The 13,399-nt window shown below is 40.6% G+C and overlaps 10 protein-coding genes across 16 annotated transcripts; 5 read left to right on the forward strand and 5 right to left on the reverse strand.

The window, feature by feature from the left end:
- Nucleotides 1-54: 54 nt before the first annotated feature.
- Nucleotides 55-1,318, forward strand: LOC108608286 (39S ribosomal protein L28, mitochondrial). 2 transcript variants are annotated; one of them, XM_017999601.2, is made up of 3 exons: nucleotides 55-202; nucleotides 267-1,103; nucleotides 1,164-1,318. In XM_017999601.2, the coding sequence occupies exons 1-3, from the start codon at nucleotides 189-191 to the stop codon at nucleotides 1,228-1,230; spliced, it is 918 nt and encodes a 305-aa protein (XP_017855090.1). In that variant the 5' UTR covers nucleotides 55-188; the 3' UTR covers nucleotides 1,231-1,318. The 2 variants fall into 2 exon arrangements, with proteins under 2 accessions (XP_017855090.1, XP_017855091.1); XM_017999602.2 differs by having other exon boundaries at nucleotides 289-1,103.
- Nucleotides 1,319-1,337: 19 nt separating this feature from the next.
- LOC108608283 (GDP-mannose 4,6 dehydratase) lies at nucleotides 1,338-2,945 on the reverse strand. The gene is made up of 3 exons (XM_017999599.2): nucleotides 2,717-2,945; nucleotides 2,163-2,598; nucleotides 1,338-2,106 (listed from the first exon to the last, which is right to left on the reverse strand). Exons 1-3 carry the CDS (start codon nucleotides 2,864-2,866, stop codon nucleotides 1,526-1,528), a joined length of 1,167 nt encoding a protein of 388 aa, XP_017855088.2. The 5' UTR covers nucleotides 2,867-2,945; the 3' UTR covers nucleotides 1,338-1,525.
- Nucleotides 2,946-3,263: 318 nt separating this feature from the next.
- Nucleotides 3,264-5,828, forward strand: LOC108607539 (sorting nexin-32). 4 transcript variants are annotated; one of them, XM_017998421.1, is made up of 8 exons: nucleotides 3,264-3,355; nucleotides 3,549-3,923; nucleotides 3,983-4,104; nucleotides 4,166-4,610; nucleotides 4,669-4,851; nucleotides 5,092-5,109; nucleotides 5,265-5,374; nucleotides 5,433-5,827. In XM_017998421.1, exons 1-8 carry the CDS (start codon nucleotides 3,350-3,352, stop codon nucleotides 5,524-5,526), a joined length of 1,353 nt encoding a protein of 450 aa, XP_017853910.1. In that variant the 5' UTR covers nucleotides 3,264-3,349; the 3' UTR covers nucleotides 5,527-5,827. The 4 variants fall into 4 exon arrangements, with proteins under 4 accessions (XP_017853910.1, XP_017853912.1, XP_017853911.1 ...); XM_017998423.1 differs by lacking the exon at nucleotides 5,092-5,109 and having other exon boundaries at nucleotides 5,433-5,825; XM_017998422.1 differs by lacking the exon at nucleotides 3,264-3,355 and having other exon boundaries at nucleotides 3,543-3,923; nucleotides 5,433-5,828.
- An 82-nt stretch (nucleotides 5,829-5,910) lies between these two features.
- Nucleotides 5,911-6,999, forward strand: LOC108607543. Its single transcript, XM_017998428.1, has 2 exons — nucleotides 5,911-6,217; nucleotides 6,296-6,999. The coding sequence occupies exons 1-2, from the start codon at nucleotides 5,999-6,001 to the stop codon at nucleotides 6,953-6,955; spliced, it is 879 nt and encodes a 292-aa protein (XP_017853917.1). The 5' UTR covers nucleotides 5,911-5,998; the 3' UTR covers nucleotides 6,956-6,999.
- Nucleotides 7,000-7,015: 16 nt separating this feature from the next.
- LOC108607544 (cytidine deaminase) lies at nucleotides 7,016-7,889 on the reverse strand. Its single transcript, XM_017998429.2, has 2 exons — nucleotides 7,586-7,889; nucleotides 7,016-7,528 (listed from the first exon to the last, which is right to left on the reverse strand). Exons 1-2 carry the CDS (start codon nucleotides 7,830-7,832, stop codon nucleotides 7,101-7,103), a joined length of 675 nt encoding a protein of 224 aa, XP_017853918.1. The 5' UTR covers nucleotides 7,833-7,889; the 3' UTR covers nucleotides 7,016-7,100.
- A 650-nt stretch (nucleotides 7,890-8,539) lies between these two features.
- On the reverse strand, nucleotides 8,540-9,346 carry LOC108607547 (cytidine deaminase). Its single transcript, XM_017998435.2, has 2 exons — nucleotides 9,088-9,346; nucleotides 8,540-9,031 (listed from the first exon to the last, which is right to left on the reverse strand). The coding sequence occupies exons 1-2, from the start codon at nucleotides 9,155-9,157 to the stop codon at nucleotides 8,592-8,594; spliced, it is 510 nt and encodes a 169-aa protein (XP_017853924.1). The 5' UTR covers nucleotides 9,158-9,346; the 3' UTR covers nucleotides 8,540-8,591.
- Nucleotides 9,347-9,411: 65 nt separating this feature from the next.
- Nucleotides 9,412-10,190, reverse strand: LOC108607548 (cytidine deaminase). The gene is made up of 3 exons (XM_017998436.1): nucleotides 10,028-10,190; nucleotides 9,773-9,965; nucleotides 9,412-9,721 (listed from the first exon to the last, which is right to left on the reverse strand). The coding sequence occupies exons 1-3, from the start codon at nucleotides 10,089-10,091 to the stop codon at nucleotides 9,499-9,501; spliced, it is 480 nt and encodes a 159-aa protein (XP_017853925.1). The 5' UTR covers nucleotides 10,092-10,190; the 3' UTR covers nucleotides 9,412-9,498.
- Nucleotides 10,191-10,417: 227 nt separating this feature from the next.
- Nucleotides 10,418-11,208, forward strand: LOC108607546 (transmembrane protein 222). 3 transcript variants are annotated; one of them, XM_017998433.1, is made up of 2 exons: nucleotides 10,418-10,524; nucleotides 10,584-11,207. In XM_017998433.1, exon 2 carries the CDS (start codon nucleotides 10,620-10,622, stop codon nucleotides 11,151-11,153), a length of 534 nt encoding a protein of 177 aa, XP_017853922.1. In that variant the 5' UTR covers nucleotides 10,418-10,524; nucleotides 10,584-10,619; the 3' UTR covers nucleotides 11,154-11,207. The 3 variants fall into 3 exon arrangements, with proteins under 3 accessions (XP_017853922.1, XP_017853923.1, XP_017853921.1); XM_017998434.1 differs by having other exon boundaries at nucleotides 10,587-11,207; XM_017998432.1 differs by lacking the exon at nucleotides 10,418-10,524 and having other exon boundaries at nucleotides 10,531-11,208.
- Nucleotides 11,209-11,227: 19 nt separating this feature from the next.
- On the reverse strand, nucleotides 11,228-11,761 carry LOC108607549 (RNA polymerase II transcriptional coactivator). The gene is made up of 2 exons (XM_017998437.2): nucleotides 11,628-11,761; nucleotides 11,228-11,573 (listed from the first exon to the last, which is right to left on the reverse strand). Exons 1-2 carry the CDS (start codon nucleotides 11,688-11,690, stop codon nucleotides 11,289-11,291), a joined length of 348 nt encoding a protein of 115 aa, XP_017853926.1. The 5' UTR covers nucleotides 11,691-11,761; the 3' UTR covers nucleotides 11,228-11,288.
- A 351-nt stretch (nucleotides 11,762-12,112) lies between these two features.
- Nucleotides 12,113-13,312, forward strand: LOC108607545 (heterochromatin protein 1). The gene is made up of 5 exons (XM_017998431.2): nucleotides 12,113-12,138; nucleotides 12,270-12,392; nucleotides 12,465-12,581; nucleotides 12,653-12,770; nucleotides 12,858-13,312. Exons 2-5 carry the CDS (start codon nucleotides 12,288-12,290, stop codon nucleotides 13,124-13,126), a joined length of 609 nt encoding a protein of 202 aa, XP_017853920.1. The 5' UTR covers nucleotides 12,113-12,138; nucleotides 12,270-12,287; the 3' UTR covers nucleotides 13,127-13,312.
- Nucleotides 13,313-13,399: the final 87 nt, after the last annotated feature.

Raw genomic sequence — 13,399 nt, forward strand, 5'->3', positions numbered from 1 at the left:
CGCTTATCGATTACAAATTCAATCGTTTTGCACGTTGGAGCTTCCACCTCTAGGACAAGAGCCAAGAGAAACAGAGTTTGCCAAAACAATAATATTCGAAAAAGCGACAAAACGAGAGACAAAATTAATTGTTAGTTGTTTATATGTTACAGCTACCAGTGTTACAGTAAATATTTAAAGTATGGCCCATGCCACAGCGCAGGTAAGTAAAAGTCTTAATTTAAAGCGCCGCGTTTTTGTGACGCAATCGGCCTTATGCATTATAGGCTCATGTGTTTAATTTGGCAGGGCGCAAGTCTGTTGAATGGCTTCAAACGTCCTGGACGTTTTGATAAGGGACTTGGTGCCCAGTTGCCGGATGCGTACAAGAAATTCTGGCGCGAATGGAAACTGACAAAGCCAGCTGCTGTTCACTACATACCCAAGGAGAGCGAGTGGGAGCGCGACGAGGTTACGCATGCCATCAAACCGGTTCAAAATATGCCACTGCCCTTAATTGATACACCGGAATCGCATCAAGGTATTTGGGGCGGCGAGGCAGTCATCAAGGGCTTTCAAAAGCGTCACCAAACAAAGAGACGCGTGCCGCATTTTTGGGTCCCAACGCTGCGACGCTCGGTGGTGCACAGTCAGGTGCTGAATGAGTACATGTCAGTGGTAGTGACTGAGCGCACGCTGGAGCAGATACACGAATGCCATGGCTTTGATCACTATCTGCTCAAGAATATGGCGTGCGATTTGCGCTCAGCACTAGCGTTAAAGCTAAAGCGTGAGGTGCTAAAGGCACTGCAGCAGGGCTGTCCGGCATGGGCAGCTGAGCCAAAGCAGCAGGAGGAGGTGCTTAAGGAATACAATAAGTACTTAGCATCGTATACGCCGGAGGAGATCGATTGGTATGGTCACACGTTTCCTGAAGCCATACGTAAGCTGAGAAATGAAATACAAGCGGCAGAGAAAGTATTGCCCCACAAATTGGAGTTCCGCAGCAAGTTAATTGAATCATTGAGAGAGGCGGGTATTAAAGAAGCTGGAAAACTTGATTCAAAAGAGGCGCTACCTAATGTGGAGCACAAGGATGCGGACATCGAAGCGTTGACAAAGCTGTAAGTGAAAGCAAGATTCTTTTACTAGAAAAGTATTTTTAAATATTTTTTTGCCCACAGTGAAAGCACGACCTCATCTTCAAGCTGGCTGTCCAAAATGAATCCATTTGGTAAAAAGGAAACGTAGACTTAACCACACAAGTCCAGAAGTTCATGTTTCTATGTTAAATTTTGCATAAATAAAACAGAATTGAATTAATTTGTTTGTCAAAAAATGATAAACCGTACATTATTAAAATATTTATTGCAAAATCGTTAGATTTGTTAAATACTACAAACGAATTACATACACACAGACATTTAAGGCAAGGTATAAAAAGGAATGCTCGCAGATACCGCCATGAAACACTTTGCACGCTTAAATCTAATAATATATAGTTAAGTGTAAATGAATTTGTGCTTATATTAAAGCCCATTTGGCTTTAGGCAATTGGATTCTTTTTCATCAGCTCAATATCAGCATTCATCATGTCGCTAACGAGCTCAAGAAAACTAACTTTTGGTGTCCAGTTTAACTCGCGTTTGGCTTTAGAGGCATCGCCCTGCAGCAGATCCACCTCCGTTGGCCGGAAATACTTTGGATTAATGCGTACTCGCACAATATCGGTGTTGCGTTCGACGCCCACCTCTTCAATACCTTTGCCACTCCACACAATCTCGCGCCCGATGTGCTTGAAAGCAGCTTCTACAAATTCACGCACACTGTGCGTCTCACCAGTCGCAATCACATAATCAGCCGGCTCATCGCGCTGCAGCATCATCCACATGGCCTCCACATAGTCGCTGGCATGGCCCCAATCACGCTTCGAGTCCAAATTGCCCAGCTCAAAATATTCCATTTGATTTAGCAGAATCTTTGCAACAGAGCGTGTAATTTTGCGTGTCACAAAGTTTTCACCACGGCGTGGACTCTCGTGATTGAAGAGTATGCCATTGCAGGCAAACATGTCATATGCTTCCCTATAGTTGATGACTATCCAAAAGCCATACATCTTGGCACAAGCTGTAAATGCAATAAGTCTTTAATTATACTTATTATATATACACATAAATACTTACCATAAGGTGATCGTGGATAAAATGGCGTCTGTTCATTCTGTGGCGTTTCCACCACCTTACCATACAACTCCGACGTGGAGGCCTGATAAAACTTAACAGATCTTTCCATGCCACAAGTGCGTACTGCGTCCAATATACGAAGAGTGCCTACGGCATCGACCTCAGCAGTGTATTCGCTTAAATCGAACGACACTTTTACATGCGATTGTGCAGCCAAATTGTAAATCTCTGTAGGCTTAACCATGTTGATGATCTTCACTAGACTACTGCTATCTGTCATGTCACCATAGTGGAGTTTCATGCGTCCGCCCTTGTGCGCTTTGGGATCTGCATACAAATGCTCGATGCGTGTCGTATTAAAGGTGCTGGCACGCCTTATAATGCCATGCACCTCATAGTCCTTCTTCAGCAGAAATTCAGCCAAATATGAACCATCCTATAAACATCAATAAAAACTATAAGTAACACGTACGCATTTGCTGCAACTAATGAGCTGATAGCTCTAATTGGTTTCTGAGTCATACTATTCATGTTTTAAAACTAATTACACGCACCTGTCCGGTTATGCCTGTTATCAGTGCTACTTTGCTACGAGCATCTCCGGCAGCGTCGCTATCGCCGGTTTTTCCATTTAACTGCTTTTTGTTATGATTGTTAGCTAGACGCGCTTGCTTACTGCTTGTAGCCTCATCGCGTGCAGACATGTTAGTTAACTCTAGAAATACTTATATTGCACTATTTTTTTGTAGCGGCTCAGCGGTTCTTGGGGTGTCAAACAATATGTTTTTATCTCTGATGAACAGCGTTGCCAGATGCTGCCAAAATCACTGCAACACAATCATAAGGTGTGAACTACTTGCCGAAAATGTGACGTCACAAATAACATTATCTCAGTTACCGGATAGTGGAAATGTTGGTAGCGATGAACAATAGAAAGAAAAGAAATAAATTTGTGTGTGAACCTAGTCATCTCGTATTCTCTTTTAGATAGTCTAAACATAATTATTATAATTCGCATTAAAAAATTGGTCCGTTTAGTGGCGCAACCTATTTTAATTTAAAGCTTACAAATTGTTGCAATTTTCCAGCGATCTGGCAGCACTGCAACAACAGAACAATACCAACGTACACAAAGCACAGTGCACTTATTAAATAGAAAGTATTGTTATTAAAAATTAAACTTCAAAATGATGGTAGGTTAAGAGTTCGTTTGCATACACAGTTTAAAATTCTTAAAGTGTGTATGAAAACGAGTTGCAGCCAGATAACTCCAATGTAGCAACAGTTGCGCTCACAAAGAACTGGCTTATCAGCATTTAATGGGCGTAATTGGAATGTGAATATGTATGTATACATGGTTGTAATTGCTTTGGTTTGCATATGCAGGACGGCGTAGATGAGTCAAACATATTGAATAGTCCCGTAAAAAACAATGGCGGTACAATGGAAATATCATCGCCCAATCCATTGGAAGCAGCAGCGCTACCAACTACAACAACAACAACAAATGGCAGCGGCAGTGCAACCTCACCGGAAAGCTCTTCTTCAGCGCCAGTGACACCTGCTCCTTTGGGTGAAAATGCGCTGCATGTGGAAATTTCTGATGCGCTAAGTGAAAAGGAAAAGGTCAAGTTTACCGTACACACGCGCACTACATTACCTGGATTTTCCAAAAAAGACAACAATGTTGTGCGGCAGCATGAAGAATTTGTCTGGCTGCATGATCGCATTGAGGAGAATGAAGACTATGCAGGCTACATTGTGAGTTATACATTAAATTAAAACAATTTTATTTTTAACTTTTTAAATTATGGTCACAGATACCGCCTTGCCCGCCAAGACCAGATTTTGATGCATCACGCGAGAAGCTGCAGCGTTTAGGTGAGGGCGAAGGTAACATGACCAAGGAGGAGTTTAAGAAAATGAAATCGGAATTGGAGTCGTAAGCACACAATGGGTTATTAACAAAATATACATTGTAATGACATTGTTACAATTTACAGCGAGTACCTTGCTACTTTCAAAAAGACTGTTGCCATGCATGAGGTATTCCTGCGTCGCCTGGCGAGCCATCCTGTATTCCGCATTGATCAGCATCTAAAAGTATTTCTTGAGTACGATCAGGACTTGTGCGCCAAGCCACGCAAGAAGATGGCCATCTTTGGTGGTTTCGTTAAATCGCTAGGCAAGACTACTGATGAAATTCTTTTAAGTGCTACAGTGCGTGATGTTAATGATTTCTTTGAGAATGAACTGCAATTTCTTACTGAATATCATGGACACTTGAGAGAGGCTGCCACGCGCACGGAGAAAATGACGCAACGTCATAAAGATGTGGGCGATTCGCATCAAAAGATTTCGAATGCGCTAACACAACTATCAACTACAGAGCAAGGGCATATGGAGACCTTTGTGGCTAAGGCAGCAGAAGTGTTTGAGCGCATCAAAGTAATAATAATTTATGCATTAACTTCAGCAACATCTAATTAAGTATCATTGTTCTTAGAGTTTGGAAACACGCGTGGCCAGCGATCAGGATCTAAAATTGGGCGATACTTTGCGTTATTATCAGCGTGACAGCGATGCAGCCAAGGCGCTATTGATACGACGATTACGCTGTTTGGCTGCCTATGAGACTGCCAATAGGAATCTGGAGAAAGCACGCTCCAAAAACAAGGATGTGCATGCGGTAATGATTTGTAGACTTGTTAGGCAACGTATATTACTTGGGTGCTTTGCAGCAAAACTTTACTTGATTCTTTTCTCAAATTGGTTAACGGGCTCAAAATTTTAATGCTTATTATGTTTGGTATACACTTTATTCATCAATAATGTACTCAACACTATCACATTGCTCTTTCGCATATTTATCTTCTTTTGTGTCACGTGTGCGTGTGTGAAAATGTTGTGTCTTCTTCTTCTGCTGCAGCCTTTGGAGGTGCAAGAGGTATTTGGTCCCTTTTTAGCTTAGACTAGACTACTGTGATATAAGCTAAACTGAATGTTAGACACGTTGCATGTTGTTAATAATTTGCATGAAAATATGTTGTGCTTCGCTATGGTTAAATTATTTTTTATTAACAAGAATATTTATTTATGCAGGCCGAAACGGCGCAGGCTGAAGCTTGTGAAAAATTTGAATCAATGTCAGCTTGCGGCAAGGAGGAACTTATTGGTTTTCGAAATCGGCGTGTGGCAGCCTTTAAAAAAAGGTGAGCGTGCAAACAGCTAATGCGCAAATAATTAAATATACTTTACTATTTCTTCTAGCCTTATCGAATTATCTGAGCTGGAGATCAAGCACGCCAAAAATCAATATGACTATTTGCGCCAGTCACTGTTAGCTTTAAAGGAGATCGCCTGAGAGCTGGATAATTTGTTTTTGGCATCTACATTTGTTTGCACATTGTTTATACACCTTCTAAGCCAAGTCCCCCAAGGAGTAAATCAATTGGTTATTTGCTAAGCAAACAGTTTTATTAACTATATACTAATTACATACCACATATTAACAAATATACATACATACATGAAGAATACGCATATACATGCATATGTAACTCAATAAGCTATTACATGTTTTTTGTTTATAAAACAAAACGCTTTTATATATCGTATTATATATAACGAGCATTCCTTTATCAAAATGAATATTGTAAACGCTTTGAAAACTCAAAATATACTATACATACAAACTGGTAAACAATTGCCCAAGTGATTGCTGTCATAGCGACTTTTTTTTATATATTTATTGTCGTCAGGAACAACCCTCTAAAAAATAGAAAAAAGAAACAACTACAGACACACTACGAAATTTAATTTAGTTGTTGCTCATCATGGATGTATTCGGCTGCTTTGATTACAAGCGTCCAAAGGACGCCAGGGTACAGGATATGCGCACCTCTACCTACCGTGGTCATCGCTATATTACGGATCTGCGCATGGGAAATTTTCTCCAAGGCTCTTCCGAGTGCAGCAACACTGGCGTCTATGTTCGTGATCCATTGATGCATGAAAAACAGCATACTGAATGTTCCGCCAATTATAACTGGAAGGTAAGCTATTCCTTGCATAATAATAAGAGTTAAATAGTTATGAGTTATAGCTGTAAACTAATATCATCTCTTTCGCAGTATGGAGATCCAGATGTTCTGCGCAATCCGTCACTTAACATGAAGACGCAGTACGTCAAACCTTTTGATGCAAAAAACTTGCGTTTCATCAAGCGTAAAATTAAACCCATGAGCAGTGTTAGTCGCGATACTTATAAGTTTTCCGAGATGCCTTTTGAGGCAGAATTACCCTCCCTGCATATACCAACGCCTGTGCTAGCGTCCACGTTAGAGATTGATCGCTCGCAGGTCAGCTATACCAAATATTTGGATCCCTCGGCGACCACGTACAATCTGGATTATGTAAACTTCACGGGAAAACCGATGACATCGGGCATTGCTGCGCATGATAACTTGACATATTGGAACTGGGATGAGCATGCGCCCACTGTCATGCGAGTCACTCGCGAAGCTGATGAGCACATGTGCGATGAGAGTGCGGCGCGTGATTGCCCCAAGCGTCGTTTGGAGTATCAGAATATGACAAAGCGTGTGCCACACACCGGCCTAATAACCGAAGTACAACATAGCTACAAGGATCCCAAGCATAACAAGGAATATATGGAGTTTGATACGAGCGACATAAAGTCGCTGTTGACCTATGAGGCCATTGCACCATTCGCAACAGATACAGAGTATAAGATACTGGGTTCTGGTGAGCCTGTTGTCAAGTATGTTTAAACAAATACATAAATAAATTAAGTGCATTATTGAATATTTAGTTAATAAATAAGTTATATTATGGATTAAACTATCATGAAGCTTTAATGTTTGATATTGACTATTAAAAGAACAAAGTAGAGATAATTTTACAGTCATTTAACACTTAATACGTTGTAAAGCTATGCGGCAGCAGATGGAATATGGAAGTAACCAACACCTCGTCATTATCATCAAATGCGGGCAGCTTACCGTCACATTCCGGCGCCTGGGCTATATATATGGGCATATCCCGTTTGGCAAACTCGTGTATGAACTGCCGACAGACGCCACAAGGCGTAGTGAAGCCAGACGGATGATAGGCCACCACAGCACCAGCCGTATAAGTAGTTTGCCCCTCGCTAATGCCTTTCAGCAGTGCCGTACGCTCGGCACAGCAAGTGGGCGTAAAGGCAACATTCTCAACATTACAGCCCGTAAAAACCTGACCGCACTTGGCACGGAAGGCGGCACCCACCTTGAATTTACTATAAGGTGCATAGGCATTACAGCGTGCATTAAGCGCATCCTCCAGCAGTTCACGACCGCAATTATCTAAGGCACAAGTGCATGTTTAACAGCTTGGCCCTCTCATTCATCTAAGGTACTTACCCAAATTACAAAAGGTTACAGTGTATTCTGGTATGACGAAACGATGTGGTAGCTTGGCAGATTTGCACACAGGCAGCCAACCAACAGCCTGTGGCTGTCGCTTATCTAGCTCCTGCTTCAGTTCCGCTAACTGTTCCATGTAGCTCATAAGTTTTTTATGTGTCTTCCGTTTTACAAGTTCACGCTTGAGTTCGTCAAGATTCTTGATGACTCTTGTTAGTTCCTTTTGCTTGTCTTGCATTTTCATTTTTATTATTTATTATTTTATTAAAACTAGAATCGGTAATTTTGCCACCTAACCGTTTGCCTGAACGAATTAAAATAAACTACGTTAAAAACAATTTTTCATAATAGGTAAAAAAAACAAGCTTGCTTGGTTTTTAAAATGCAAATCTCTCTGTTAATGGAATTTGTAAGTTTTAGGTTCTTGAAAGTTTTACAAATTTATTTGAAAATTTTTTATTTAGTTTCGATTTTTAAAATGAAATGCTGGTACAAGTATCTTTAATTATAATTAATTTTAGCAAATCGGAACTGCTTCTGGTATTGCCAAGTTCTGATTAACTAACTTTATTTTTTTAGTTTTGCGAGCTTGCAGTAAAATTTATTGGTTGTTTGTTGAATCATTATTGAACTTGAAGAAAGGGGTATACCACAAATTGACAAGCTTTTAGTTAATAGATTAGATTGCTTACGAAAAAGTTTAAGCTTTCATTCACATTGATTAGCAACATCTAATAAAATGTTTGACTATCAAGATTATTATCATTTCTCGCAGAATCTAATCAACATCAAGAACTCGCTAATAAATTGGTTAAACTCTAATCAGCTGTATAAATTCGCTCTCACTCTTTACGTACATAATTATATATGTATATGGGAACCTGTATTTATTTATAAGTTTGAATGCAATAAGCACGAAAATATTTGTGCAAAATAAAGAGCTTTTATTTAAAATTAAAATATATATATGTGTACATAACGTGCAATAAACTGAACATTTAATCTACTTGCAATAAGTCTTAAAACTGTTGGGCAACAAATTAAAAATAGAAGTACAAAAAACAGGATCATCACTGGTAAAAGGTTGATCCGCGGATCTCTCATCCAGCCCTTGTGCTATGTACAACGGCATATCGGTGTGGCCGGCGAATTCGCGTATAAACTGTCTGCAGACACCACACGGTGAGGTGAAAACGTCCGGCTCATAAGCTACAACGGCGCCGCTTGAGAATTCCCGGTAGCCATCACTGACAGCTCTGGTGAGTGCGGAGCGCTCTGCACATGATGTGGGTGAAAATGCGGCATTCTCCACATTACATCCTGGGAAAATGATATTGGTGGATGTGGCACGAAAGGCAGCGCCTACCTTGAAATTGCTATATGGCGCATAGGCACGTTGACGGACAGCAAAGGCGGCTATAAGCAGTTCCTGCGCCGGAGCATCTGTGTATTGAAATCATTGAGCTAGACTGAGGCGTACAGCTTTTGATTGCACTTACCTAAGCTACCAAAGGGCACAACAGTCTCCTGTAACGCGGGCTGCGCAAAACCATTCAGCAGATGCGACATGTATAACAATAATTAATAATATTGACGACGCGTGGGCGAGTTTTTATTTATAACCAAACGCTTGTGCGGCTGACAAATGTACGAGCGAGCGTGCGGGTCCGTCACCTTCAAACGTCCAAGTGGAAATGGACGGAATGTGTTGACAGTCAGCTGTATATATAAGCGTTGATAACGCTGCCAAGCGGTTAAAAGCAATACATACAAATAGTTTATATGTATTAGAAATTATGTTTATCGACGAATAACAAAACAAATCGAGGGTTGGTTTACAAATGGTGAATTGGGGTATTCACATTAAAATTATTATTGCACATAGTTTGAAATGGTACTATTTTTATGGCCTATTTGCCATTTTGGAAACTGAAACTGTTGGGCAGCAGTTGCAGCACGCTTGTGCATAGCACACGCAGTGGCAAGTTTGTGGGCTTGGCTGCATATAGTGGTATATCCTTGCCATCCATTGCGAACTCGGACAGAAACTGACGACAGACGCCGCAAGGGGTGGTGAAACCGCTATCCTGTTGAGCCACCACAGCACAGGCCACAAACTCACGCTTGCCCTCGCTGTAAATAATAATTGTCTTGCATTGCTCATTAAACAGAAGGACACTTTACCTTATAGCCTTGGCAGCAGCCGTTCTTTCAGCGCATATGCTAGCCGCATATGCGCCATTCTCAATGTTGCAACCACTGTATATGGTGCCATCGGAAGTACGTAACGCAGCACCAACTGCAAAGTTGCTGTACGGACAGTACGCATTTTTACGTGCCTCTGCCGCAGCCTTTATGAGCTCCTGTATGGACACATCTGTTGTATAGCAAGCAGCTTCGATTAAAATTGTACATTTTATTGTTCTTTTAGTTACAAACCTAAGCTGTCATGGTCCCGCACATTGGCTTCGTCTCTTGCGCCATTTATAAACACCTGCGACATATCTGCAACAGCCTCAAATGACCTAATTAATATACTGCAATAGTATTGCGCTCTACTTTTGCTACAGGTTGTGCTGCCTATGAGCCTTTTGCAACACTTTGTCAAGACATCCTAGGCAAACGCTATATATCTATATTTTTATTTTTACCAAGTTTACAGCACAGTTTTGAACTCATTAATTTTAATTGAGCTCAATACTTGACATAATGCACAGCCATTTATGATTTCTCTTTATAGAGTGTTTGCTGTAGACAGCTGTTTAGCACTTAGCACGTTCTTACGTTTACCAGCACTGGCAAGAGTGTTGCCGATGGGCTTTGACTTGTAAACAAAGTACTCACTTTTGTTTGTGTGTGTACCAGATTTTTCCACCTTATCAGTAGTGCGCTGCTTACAATAGGAAAATAATTTGGAATCATAACAATAGTGTTTAGTGAGTCAGTTAGTAGTGAGGTAGCAACACCTGTATCTAACATGTCGAATAATACACAGCAGCACCAACAGCAATCGGAGGACATAGAAAGAGCAATGGGCGATGGTAGCGATGGAGACGAGCGCGTGCTGGAACGACTGCCGCCAATTGACACAGCCCTGGATCGCTATCCCTTTTGTATTGTATGGACACCAATACCCGTGTTAACCTGGATACTACCTTTCATTGGACATATGGGTATTTGCATGAGCAATGGCATCATACGTGACTTTGCCGGGCCGTATTTAGTGACGGAGGATAACATGGCATTTGGACGTCCCACGCGCTACATGCGACTGCATCCAAAAAATGTAGAGGGTGGTGCCTATGCGTGGGACGAGGCTGTATCCAAGGCATCCGTGTTGTATGGCACACGCATGCACAATTTGTTTTGCGACAATTGTCACTCGCATGTGGCCACAGCGCTGTGCAACATGCGCTACAAAGAATGCAATAGTTGGAACATGATTATACTATGTTTTTGGCTCTTCGTATGTGGACGTTATGTGGGCATTTGCGGTTTTATCAAGACCTGGCTTCCTTTTGCAGTGCTATTGACGCTGATAATCTTGCTAGTGGTTTACTTTTGAAAGCCTACTAATTAATTAACTTTTATCAAAATATGCTAACGCTTGATTAACATTTGTTTGTATTTTTAGATAAGTATCTGTGTAATTTTTATAATAGACAAATTCTTAGTACTACGGCGCATTGGTTTTTTTTTGTTATGCTTCCAATGCGCGTGTGATTTCGTCCGCCATATCAAGTAGCTTGCGCCACTGGGTTGCCGACAGTGAGATTCCCTTCTTGCCGGGCAAAGTTTTGCCATCCTTTTGGTAAAATTCGCGAATGTCGACTCTTTTCACGTTGCGGAATTCATTTATGCGTACCTGTCGCATACCTTCTAATGTCCAGACATTTTCACCATCTCCACTATCAGCTACATTTGACTTGGCGGCACCAGCACTGCCGGCATTTGCTTTGGCTTTCTTGCTAGCCGGTGGATTACGCTGCAAAAATTTTATTGTAAGCATTGTAAATTATAGGCGTCGACTTGAACTCACATCTTCTGGACCACTGTCACTATCGGCCGATGAACTTTCTTGCTTTTTCTTTATTTTCGGCATCTTTCCAATCAAAAAAAACTTATGGCGCTAATATATTACAAGCGTCGGCTTTATAACGGAGCTATTACTGAAAGGGCTGCCAATTTCATCAAATAGCCATTCACATGACAACGTTTGCCGCAATAGGTGGCTATCGATATTTAAATTTCAGCAAAATAGTTTGTTAGTTATTCATAATTATTGAAAAAGAGCAATTCAAGCATCTCAATTCTTTTCATTTGTATTCATCTGGTGAAATACCAGATTAAACTGATGAGGAAGCGCGCACTTGTGCGCATGGTAGCTACTTAACATAAGCCTATGATATCGATAATTCGCGGTTCTACTGTGGTCACACTGAAGGCGGCTGGCTTGGTAACGCGCAAAACTTTTGCAGAAATATTTAACTAAAGTAGGAAAAAAGTGGAAAAAGTCTTGCAAATATTTATTAATATCTATTTAACTTATTGTAAGTGTTTTGTTTGCATTATAATCAGTATTGTTGTTCATAAACATACACATAAATTGGATTCGTTTTTTGTGTATGTGTGCATGTGTGCATGTCTTAGCGCGGTCCCTAATTTTTGCCTCACATTTTAGAATAACTTAACATATAAAATGGTAAAAACAAAGGAGAATTCTGAGAACAACGCATCCTCTGAAGCTGAAGAGGAGGAATACGCTGTTGAGAAGATTTTAGATCGTCGCGTTCGCAAGGGCAAGGTATGTATACGTTGCGCGCCGAAAGAGAGGGAAGAGTTTGAAAAAGGAGGTAATATGAACTTATAAGTTTAGGTGGAATATTTTCTAAAGTGGAAGGGGTATGCCGAAACTGAAAACACCTGGGAGCCGGAGGGAAATCTCGATTGCCAGGACTTAATACAACAATATGAGCTGAGTCGCAAGGACGAGGTACGTTGTGCATTTTATTTTGTACATTTTCACAACATTGAATAATATTAAATGTTTTTCTATTTCTACAGGCCAATACATCGGGCGGCACGTCAAAAAAGGAAAGACCACATAGCAGTGCCAAAAACAAGGAATCGGGTCGTACTAGCGCAACCATCTCAGTCAACAAACGCAAGTCCGAGGAACCAAGTAAGCAGTACTTTTTAATATAAATACATATATACTTTACAAGAATATTCGAGACAATGCTATATGATATTTCATAATTTTTCTCAGCGGCTCCAGGGAGCAAGACAGCTCGTGCCGAGCCGGAAGAAAATGGCATCAATGGGCCAACGGATGGCACTGGCTTTGATCGCGGCCTTGAAGCTGAAAAGATTTTGGGCGCATCTGATAATAATGGACGTCTAACATTCCTTATACAGTTCAAAGGCGTCGATCAAGCTGAAATGGTGCCATCGGTTATAGCCAATGTAAAAATTCCACAAATGGTAATTCGATTTTATGAGGAGCGCCTCTCCTGGTACTCTGACAACGAGGATTGATCGAGCCGAAATCGTAAACGTATAAATAATTGTCATACGTAATTTCACGTCATCCATTCATTTTACTATAAAGCTCAACACATATTGATGTTTTACCTAATATTCAATAAATAACTTATCTATTCATGTATGTATAAGTGTAACATATAGAGCTCTCTAACCGCAAAAGTGTAAGCCATTTTTTAAATGTGTTAAGACATTAAAGTAAACTTATATACTATGTATTTACGGGATGTGTTTTGAATTAAATAAAGTATTATCCTGTAAAGACTG

Source organism: Drosophila busckii, chromosome 2L (genome assembly GCF_011750605.1).
Source record: "Drosophila busckii strain San Diego stock center, stock number 13000-0081.31 chromosome 2L, ASM1175060v1, whole genome shotgun sequence".
NCBI classification, from domain to species: domain Eukaryota; kingdom Metazoa; phylum Arthropoda; class Insecta; order Diptera; family Drosophilidae; genus Drosophila; species Drosophila busckii.